Source organism: Juglans regia, chromosome 4 (assembly GCF_001411555.2).
Source record: "Juglans regia cultivar Chandler chromosome 4, Walnut 2.0, whole genome shotgun sequence".
NCBI classification, from domain to species: domain Eukaryota; kingdom Viridiplantae; phylum Streptophyta; class Magnoliopsida; order Fagales; family Juglandaceae; genus Juglans; species Juglans regia.
The window spans coordinates 26,428,493-26,439,600 of NC_049904.1; the positions used below are offsets into that span (position 1 = coordinate 26,428,493).

Below are 11,108 nucleotides of genomic sequence, written 5' to 3' on the forward strand. Positions count from 1 at the left end.
AAAATATTTTAGAAAAAGTCCCACCACAAGGACGGGCGTTACATAGGGCTTAAGCAGGCGTCGAGACAATGATACTTAAAATTTGATGAGATTATTACCTCTTGTGGTTTCAAAGAGAATCTTGTTGATCAATGCATGTATTTGAGGGTTAGTGTGAATAAATATATCTTTCTTATTATTTATGTTGATGATATATTACTCGCCGCAAATGACGTTGAGCTTATGTTTGAGACAAAATGCATGTTGTTATCTCATTTTGATATGAAAGATCTTGGTGAGGTCTCTTATGTTTTGGGAATCCAGATTTTTCGTGAGAGATCTAGAGGTGATATGAACCCGCGGGAATGAATTCCCTTGAAACCACAATCAATTTGAAAACTCTCCAAGAAAGCCAAAATCAAGTCAATGGATGGAGAATCTAGACCCGATGAGAACTCGTTTCAAGAACCTAGATTATATTAAAATCTAGACCCGTTAAAGAACCCATCTCAAGAACCCAGATTACAAAGGAAGAACGCCACAAAGGTTGTGATTTACCTTTGATAAGTTCAAAACTTTAATTAAGAACAAGAGGAGATAAACTCAACTCACAATGAATAAATTCATCAAATTTCATAAACTTCATAAACTGATTAGAATGAGACTACATAGAGTATTTAAAACAAAATCTAATGAAACCCTAGCCAAAATAAACTCCATCTTCCAAAAGTGCCCCTGGATGAACAGTGCCGTGCTACAGTAACTCGGCTAGAGTAACCCTAACCCTAGTTCAATAAAATAATAATTTTTCCAACATGCCCTTGCATAGGACCCCTGAAGTGCTTCCCAAAATAAACTCAATTATTCTAAACTAATAAAATAAGTTCTTTAAATGAATTAAATAAGTTGAAACCCTTCAAGAGCCTAAAGCCTTTAAGTCTTGTCGTTGCCCTCTTCCGTAACTGATCAAATGAATTAAAACTTGATCTTCATCCTTCAAGCCTCATCTTGAATGTTGGGCTCTTGCTAAACTTGTCCCAAGTGGATTGCATCAATCATTGCATTGTCTCCTTGATCTTCTTGGCCCATCTAGAAGTTGCAAATGATCTTTAAGACTAGGTCCATCTTGGTTCCCATCAAGAGGTGTTCTTGGATTGTCTCAAAAAACTTATATTGATCGAGTTTTAAATAAGTTTAATATGCATTCTTGTTCTATTAGAAAATCAACTATTGTAAAATGTGATAAATTTTCTAAATCTCAATACCCTCAAGATGATAGTGAGAGGACTCAAATGCAAACGGTTCCCTATTCGTCGGTTATGGGTAGTTTGATGTATGCTCAAGTATGTACATGACCTGATATTGCTTATGTTGTTGGTGTACTTGGGAGGTACTTGAGTGATCCTGGTTTGGCACACTGGAAAGCTGCAAAGAAAGTACTTAGGTAGTTGCAAGGCACTAAAGATCTAGTACTTACATATCAGCGATGTAGTTGGATATTCTTATGCCGATTTTGCGAGTGGTTCAGATGATAGGAGATCCACTTCTGGTTATATTTTTATGATGGCAAGAAGGGCTATTTCTTGGAAAGTGTCAAATAGACACTTACAGCTTCCTCTACAATGAAGGCAGAGTATGTAGCTTGTCATGAGGCTACATGTCAGGCTATATGGTTGCAGAACTTTATCTTGGGGCTAGGTGTTGTGAACACCATTTTGAGGCCGCTGAAGATATTTTGTGACAACTCTGCAGCAGTCGTTTTCTCTCGAAACACTAAGAGCTCTTCTCGCTATATTGATATTAAGTATTTTTTTGTTAGAGAGAAAATAGTCGAGTCTTATATTTGTATTGAGCATATTTCCACAAAGCATATTTTAACTGACCCACTAACTAAAGGTTTAGCCCCAAAACTGTTTCAAGAGCATGTGACTCATTTGAGATTGTTAAAATCTTCTGTTGTATTTAGCTAATGGGCGTTCTATGATTATTGATTGTTTGACTATATTGTTTATGATCATATTCTGTTCTAAATGTAGCAATGTCAATGAATGCTTGAGTCACGCGCATTTTGGATATGACGTACTTTATGTAATGAGACATATTGACTAGTCTCGTACCTAGGTCATGCGCATTTTGGATAAGACGATTGTTTATGTAATGAGACATTATACTTAGTCTCATGTCTGAGTCGTGTGCATTTTGGACATAGCGTACATTATGTATTGAGACATATTAATTAATCTCGTGCCTGAGTCACACACATTATGGACAAGTCATATTACCTATAAGAGACAAATTATTTTAGTCTATGCCTGAGTCAAGTGGTTGTAAGTATAAGTTTGGTGTCATATATCATGTCGGTAAAGTCACTAGACTAGGTGCTACAACTGCATTTTGGATAAGGCCTATTGCTTTAAAGACACTCAGTTTCGTCTCTAGGGTTTCTTGTGGAAACGGATGTTTGTCACTCTTTTGATTATTTCCATACTACACTTGCATCTCATCGGCGTGAATACGTGATTGCAAGTATTGGTCATGTGTCGTATGCCCAGTTAGTGTATTGTTCGCTAACTTGTACTTGAAGGTTTGAACAAGGCCTTTGATTTTGGGATACTTGTTTGTGTTTATATTATGATTAAATGTAATGTTGTCCAAGTGAGATATTGTTGTATTTGTTTTTATAAACAATTGACTAGCATTAACTTTTAGTCATTGAGCCATAATGGGATGTGCTATTTTAATAGACACATATGGAAACCTTTAGTCTCACCCCTCTTTAAAATAGAACTAGTCCATTGAGTTCTATTTATGATTTTTACTCTTCCTCCTCTCTCTTTTAGGGCAATAACCAAAAATTAGAAAAGAGATGTATAAAGTAGTCCTCTCCATAGCTGGAAAAATCTCCCCTTTTGTAGGAATCCTAAAACTCCATGGAAAATCCATCACAAGTTATTGGAGGTATGAACTCTCAATTTTAATGAATATATACTTTGATTTATGAGAAGAAATTATCACATCTTGTGAATCTAACAATTAATTCAATTAATCCAAGCCAGGAGATGCAAATGTTAGTTTGGCCTACCAGAGATGAGATCAGTACTTTAAGCAATCAAAGAGCCAAGCTGCCAATGTCCTGGCCATTGTGTTACAAATTAGAATGACATCCAACGTGGGAAACTTTCTTACGTGTTTACAACCATTGGCTCGAAACTTCTCGATCGAAGCGTACTATGAAATCTTCTTTTATTTATTTTTTCTTTCCTGGGCGTACGAAATGATGCAGCTTACCACATCCATGCATCTTCTTTATAAGATGCCTTTTGTCCTAATGTTTCTAATATAATGCCCTAGTTGATCAATCTCTCACTGTCTGACGGCCCTGCCTTCTGTACGACCAATGATGATCATGATGATCTGTTCCACAACAATTTCACTTTAATTAGTTACTCTAAGAGGAGTGTTCTTCAATCTCATGTACATCTGAATTGACAACCATGGGGCCATAAATTAAGGTTTGTAAATATTGTACTAACCATGATCTCTATCTCTTAATTAATACCCATTTTATAATTATATGATCCAGGATCAATGTCTTTTGTGTCACAACTTTATTTGATCATTCGATTATTCATTTGCTTTCCAGATCTACATAAGTCGTTATTTTTCGCTTTTAATTACTTTTGTTTGTGGCATATATAATGGGATATATTTCGAATTTCGAACACTTTTAACATGTTACTACAATAATGGTGATGAAAGTTGACCTACAAGCAGTGCCATCGCTGCTACAAGAAGATGAAGAGAGTTTTGTGATCTAGATATCCTCATGAGTCTTTTCTCTTCGTCATGATCTCTTTAATTGTAATCAGTATTTCTTGCAAAAGAAAATCTTCGTGATGTGTTTGAACTTTGTGAACAAGAGAAATACAAGACCAGATCATATACGAACCAACTTCTTCATATATAAAATTTCATCACAAAGTAATTAACAGCGTAAAGTTTCAATGTTGCTCAATGCATTAGAAACCACCCAGAACCAACTTATGAACCAACTTATAAAATCACTTCAGGACAAATTAAATAGGTCCATCCATCTAACACCTAGCAGAAACATAATGCACCACCCATGCCCGAACCAACATACATAACTACTACTTGACAAAACTTCACCTAAAAGCAACACTACATGACAACCCATTTTTTAAGTTTTTGGAAAATATTATGAGTTTTTAGTTCTTTAACTGAAAGAAAAGGAAACAAACAAAACAATTTTTGGAACTATGAGTAGTTTTTTTTTTTTTTTTTTTAAACTCTCTAGCCACTACAAGAAAATTGTTTATTTACGACGATAATGATTATTTCTGATAAAAACTGACTAGTTGGGTATTCATAATTAGGGGATACTCTTAAATAATTTTTGGAAGATTTTTGTTTTTATTTAAGTTTATGAAGACTTGTATATATATATAAGGGGCTAAGAGGGATGAGACTTCCTACAAATTACCATTCAATTTGCACAATATTCATTATAAATTGCAATACATAGTTAATTTATTGATAAATATCGTGTGGTTGTGATAAATATCGTGTGGTTGTACGTTATCTTCAGCTTCATGGATTTCCAACAAATAATGGAATAAGATAACAGAGAATGACAAAAGCTACGAATATTAGAGATGTAACATAAAATGTCTTATATTTTAGAAAAGATAACAAAACTGACGAAACGTATTTATATTCAAGATGCATCTAACCTACCACATATGCATGCCATTTAAATAGGCACATGGATTATTAATTACCCCCACAAGGCCACAGCTACTCTAGGTTACAATTATATATAGTTCTTTAATGTGAATTAAAAAAATAAAAAATAATATTTATAGTCATAAAATATACAAAACGATGCGTATTTATTTTGAAAAAAGTAAATAAATATAGAATTTATATGAAAAAAAAAATATTTTTTAAATAGTATATCTCACTCTTTTTCAAAACAATATATGATGTTCACACAAATTATGATTATATATAGTATAAAAAAACTTACAACAAATAATGAAATAAGATAACAGAAAATGACAAAACCTTCGAATATTAAAGATGTAACCTAAAATTTCTTATATTTTAGAAAAGATAAAACTAACAAAATGTATTTATATTCGAGATGCGTCTAACCTACCATGCATGCCATTTTTAAGAGCATTGCTATTTATAAGCTCATACACCACACACCAAAATTTTTTTATTTTTTTAAAATTTTCTTAAAGTTTTTTTTGGTTTTATTATTCTTAAAATAATTGAATTATTCTACTCATAATCCATATACTACACATTTAGTAAGAGAATAAAATTAAAGAAATCATAAAAACGTTGGTGTGTAGTGTATGAGACTTAAGAATAAAATTTTTCTATTTTTAATAGGGCGGCTACCCATGAGTTATTAATAGCCCCCACAAGACCACAGCTACACCTATGTTACAGTTATAGTTCTTTAATGTGAATTAAAAAATAAAAAATAATATTTATTGTCATAAATTAGATAAAGCGATGCATATTTATTTTATAATAAGTAAATAAATATAAAATTTATATAAAATTAATTAATTTTTTAATAATAAATTTTATTTTTTTAAAAAAATGCACGATGTTTATATAATTTATAATTATATTTAACATAAAAAGTATTGCATAAATTAATTAAATTTATCTCTTCTCATAATTAATATTCAAATTTATTTTTTTAAATAGTAATCAAATTCTAAACTTCTATTAAGATATTATGTTAAATTATTATTTGTTTTAAAAATATAAATTATTAAAAAATTATATTTTAATAATTTAATTTTTATATATTAAAAAATAGATAATTTGGTGCCAAATTAAAGAGAATGAAAATGTACAATATACTTTATAGATAAAGACTATTTAAGTCTAGTTTAAATAGTAAAAATATTTTATTCTATTTCATATTATAATTATAATTTTTTTAAATTTTTACATAAAATATATAAATAATTAAATTTTTTAAAAACTTTAAATAAAAATAATTTTAATAATATGTTATTCGATTTTTAGTTTACATCTCAATCAATCCCATCCAACTCACCGTCCCAAAAATACCTTAAAAAAAGACCTTAAAAAGTGCAGTCCACGGCTAAGAAAAAGTTAAGACCGCGACCACTTTTTCAAAACACTATGGCGCGGTTCCCAGTAAATATACGGGTTGGGGATTTTCTGTATTTTAATCTCGTTTTTAATCTCGTTTGATTAAAAATAAATTCAGATAAAATAAGATAAAAATTAAAAATTAAATAAAATATTTTAAGAATATAATTTTTTCATATAATTCTTTCTAATTTAAAAAAATTAAATTATTAATTATATTTTATATAAAATTATTAAAAAATTATAATTATTAAATAAAATAATATAAAATAAATTGAGAAGACTTTCACAATTGGTCTCCCTAGCATAATAATTGTAGTCTGGTAACTTTAATAATGTAAAATATGATGCCATCTGTTAATGATTAAAGATGGAGGGTAACGTGGGTCAAACAAAGCCAGCTGCACAGCGCACGCAGAAATACAACGTGGGAAACTGTTTTCCGATCCATCCTGCATCTTTAAATTGGCAATCTCTGAGCATTCTGTTTCGCAGTTTCACTTTAGTGAAAGTAGAGTAGTAGTGTTCTTCCTGCAATCCTTTGGTTTCGATCAGGTTGATCAAACCCGAACATACAGCAATGGGTGAAAAGGTTTGTAAATTTAGAGACATCTTTCGTTTACCCATGATGCATTTCTTTCATATTATGATCTCATCATTTATTATTCTTGTTTCTAGCTGATTTCATTTTGTCGCAGATGATGATCATCAACAACTTTCTATTTGTTTTGTCAGAAAGTACTGTTCTATATGTATATATGTTTTTCTTGGCTGGGAATATTATATATATATATATATGTATGCATGGATTTAGAAATTCCGTACTGATCTTACAGGCCACAGAAATGTATCTGAAGGCTGACCTGCAGTGCTGTCAATGCTACAAGAAGGTGAAGAAAATTCTATGTAAATTTCCTGGTCAGTCTCTCTCTCTCTCTCTCTCTCTCTCTCTCTCTCTCTCTCTCTCTCTCTCTCTCTATATATATATATATATATATGATGTTGTATATTATGCGTTAATGTTGAACTTTGTTATGAACAACAGAAATACATGACCAGAAATTCGACGAGAAGAAAAACTTGGTCACAATCAAAGTTGTATCCTGCTGTCCTGAGAAGATTAAGAAGAAGATCATCTGCAAGGGTGGAGGTTGCATTCAGTTTGTTGAGAAAGGGCTTCAAGGGCCTCCCGGGCCTCAAGGGCCTCCCGGGCCTCAAGGGCCTCCCGGGCCTGCGGGGCCTGCGGGACCACCAGGGCCTGCAGGACCACCTGGGCCTGAGGGACCACCAGGGCCTGAAGGGCCTCAGGGACCTCGAGGGCCTCCGGGACCAAAGCCAGAACCATGTCATCCACATAAACCGTATCCTCCCAATATTGTTGTACCATGTTATCCAGTAGTACCGCCCGTTTATCCAGTCTGTACTTGTGGTTGCGGAGGGACACGCCCATGGTCGTGCAGGCAACCGTATCCTAGTGTTTGTCATATGCCTTGTAATGTGAGCCGTTATGAGTACTGCAGTGAAGGAGATTCCACAGGATGCACAACCATGTAAACGTAAGCTGGTCATCATCGTGTCTCTTACAATATTAAAATAATTTATGCGTTCCCGCGTACGTACGTGTTATGTAAGAGACATTAATATTACCCATGAAATCTTGTACGTCCATTTTATGATTTGAATTATGTATATGATTGATCTTTACTATGTATTGATCTCTTGCTGCATATTTATCTCTAAACCTTTTAGGTTTGGTACTGTCATCGCAAACCTCCATGCTGATTTATTCAAGTTTACAGTGCTGATCTGCATGCCTCAGTAATTTACATGATGAGAATTTGAGGATTTTTCGTGCACATGAGAAATTAATATAATTTGTTGGGTATTTGTGAATTAATGAGAAGTTAAATTCTCAATCAATTTCATTGATAAGATTTCTCACTTGAATTTACTTGGTCACGAGAACGTATACACAAATTTGTTAATTTGGTGGAAATTAGTCACTCAACTCGAGTACGTAGTACCACTAATTCTATATTGATAACAAGTTAATATTCGATACGATATTAAGGTATGTAAGTTCGCAAATCATTTTTAAAAAATAGTGAGATTTGTTATTAAAAAATAAATTTCTTATATATGGATCTCAAAGATTTATTAATTTTTTTTAAAAACAATGCATAAAATTAGTTTATACATCCTAAAACTATACAAATTATTTCCCACCTTCAAGATTATGCACAATCCGATTACACGAGAGTGCAATTCATGTATGCAAGGACATGGACTTACAAGTGAGACATGATAAGGTCAAAAAATGTATTGTTTTTTTTTAAAAAAAATAGGGTACAAGGTGAATATACAAGTGAAGCTTTATCCTCCCTAGCCTAGCTAAATGCATGGTTGGCATGCACAACTTGGAATAGAAACACGTGTACGGTTCCCCAGTGTGTGTACTGCATATATATCCATGGCCACAATTAATTAATTAATTAAACCGACAACTATGTAGGTCAGAAGATATTAATATGGGAACTTGGTACGACGTACGATCGAGGTGGTTCAATTAATCCAAGCCAGCACATGCAAATATTAGATTGGCCGGCCGGAGATGAGTACTTACTTAGCAATCAAAGAGCCAAGCTACCACCATGCATCCACCTGGCCCTTGTGTTGCAAATTAGAATGACATTCAACGTGGGAAAGTTTCTTACGTACGTGTTTTCAAACCCTTGGCTCGAAACTTCTCGATCGAACTAGCGTACGAAATGATGCAGCTTACCCCATCCATGCAGCTTCTTTATAAGATGCCTTTTGGCCTAATAGTGTATCTAATATCATGTGCTCGTTGATGATCTCTCACTGTCTGGCCTCTTCTGTAGTACGACATATGAAGATGATGATCTGTTCTACAACACTACTTTCACTTTAATTATTAGTTGCTGATCTAAGAGGAGTGTTCTTCAAGTTGTACGTAGAACTTGGCCTTTGATTGAGATCTGAATTGACAGCCATGGGGGAAAAGGTTTGTAAAATACTGTACCAAGCAGATCTCTATCGCTTAATTAATACCCATTTTATAATTATATGATCCAGGATCATCTTTTTGTGTCACAACTTTATTTGATCATTTGATTATTCTTTTCATTTGCTTTCCAGATCTATATAAGTCGTTGTTTTTCGCTTTTAATTACTTTTGTTTTTGGCATAATGGGATTTTAGAGTTTCGAACACACTTGACAGGTTACTACAATAATGGTGATGAAGGTGGACCTGCAGTGCCATCGCTGCTACAGGAAGGTGAAGAAAGTTTTGTCTAGATATCCTCGTGAGTCTCTGATCTTTGTCGTGATCTCTTTAATTGTAATCAGTATAATTAATTTCATGTATGTCCGTGAGTGCAATACCCAAAAGAAAAAGACTAAGCTGTTCTTCGATGGTGATGTGTTTGAATTTTGTGAACAAGAGAAATACAAGACCAGATATACGATGAGAAGCAAAACGCAGTGACAATCAAAGTTGTGTGCTGCTCTCCTGAACAGATGAAGCAAAAGATTATCTACAGAGGTGGTGATTCCATTCGGAGCATTGAGATCATGAAACCTCCACCTCCAAAGCCCAAAACTGAGGTGAAACCAAAACCTCCGGATCCCAAGCCAGCCGAAAAACCTGTGGAAGCTAAGCCTCCAGATCAACCGGTTCCAAAGCCTCCTGAACCGGCACCATTCATCTATGTACCGTATTATCCACAGACCTACGAAGCTGGTGCGTATAGCAGTAGGCCATTTTATGAAGGGTATGGTGGGGGTCCAAGCCATCATCATGGTCATGGCGGACCATCCCCATCATGGGAGGAATATCATCATGCGATAGGGAGGCCAGTGTATGATAGTTATGGGGGTGGTGGTTATAGGCCTGGTTACGATCATAGCCGTAGTGATTACTATTCCAGTTATGAGGAAAACCCATCAGGATGCATCATCATGTAAATTAACGGGATCGAGCTACCATGATCAGCATGCATGCACGCACATTATGTCATGTATCATGTATGATCATCATCCTGTAGTTATCTATAATAATAAGACGTTTTGTATATTTTATTAATTCCCTTTTTAAGTGGTGTGGAGTTCAAAAGGACAGAGAATAGAGAGATAAGGTTGTCGGTGGGATGGTGCCTGTCGGTGAACAAATATCGTTTCTAATTACTTTCTTCATTTTCGTGTCGTTTTTGTTGCAACGACTTCTAATTATAGGGAGAGGATTTTAGTTATCTATTAATACCCCTTTCCTTTACTTTTTTATAAAATTAAATTTACAATTGGGTGGGTAAATTAAAGACATACTAAACTCTTTATTTGATGTATAATCCTCATTAGAAACAAATCATTTTGTTAATTGTTTTTCTTTATATTAACTAAAAATACATAAGTTTGTTAAACTGTCACGGCAAAATTTTAATTTATTTAAAAAATAGAAAATAAATTTTTATTATGACAAAGAGTTTTCATAATAAAACTATACTTTAAAAGAAGAAAATAAAAACATCCTGTGGTCACCTTGGCCAGCTTGCGCACGTGTTGAAGGCCAATCAGTACTCTTTTTTTTTTTTTTTGATGGAGCCAATCAGTACTCTTGAATGGGTTAATTAAGGCTGCGTGTATTTTTCAAATTCAGTTCAACTTAGTTGAATTCTTAATTTTAAATTAAATTTAATATATAAAATATATAATTATCAAATTATTAAATTTATTTTAATTTAAAATCTTCGTGAAATTTATAATTTTTTTTAAATTAAAATAGTTTTATACGTGGGATTTCTAATTTTTTTTAAAATTTTATATAAAAATATTAAATTTATCTTAATATTTAAATACATTGTAAATTTAATTTAAATGAGTTTTATATAATTTATTTTATTATTTTATTTATTATTATGGGATATGTTATACATCAGCCTA

At 33.0% G+C, this 11,108-nt stretch overlaps 2 protein-coding genes across 2 annotated transcripts; both read left to right on the forward strand.

Moving 5' to 3' along the window:
- Nucleotides 1–6,562: 6,562 nt before the first annotated feature.
- Nucleotides 6,563–7,858, forward strand: LOC108993399 (collagen alpha-1(I) chain-like). The gene is made up of 3 exons (XM_035689663.1): nt 6,563–6,739; nt 6,984–7,065; nt 7,193–7,858. The coding sequence occupies exons 1-3, from the start codon at nt 6,728–6,730 to the stop codon at nt 7,699–7,701; spliced, it is 603 nt and encodes a 200-aa protein (XP_035545556.1). The 5' UTR covers nt 6,563–6,727; the 3' UTR covers nt 7,702–7,858.
- Nucleotides 7,859–8,671: 813 nt separating this feature from the next.
- Nucleotides 8,672–10,355, forward strand: LOC108993401 (protein PYRICULARIA ORYZAE RESISTANCE 21-like). The gene is made up of 3 exons (XM_035689664.1): nt 8,672–9,172; nt 9,391–9,475; nt 9,616–10,355. The coding sequence occupies exons 1-3, from the start codon at nt 9,161–9,163 to the stop codon at nt 10,134–10,136; spliced, it is 618 nt and encodes a 205-aa protein (XP_035545557.1). The 5' UTR covers nt 8,672–9,160; the 3' UTR covers nt 10,137–10,355.
- The last annotated feature ends 753 nt before the right edge of the window (nt 10,356–11,108 follow it).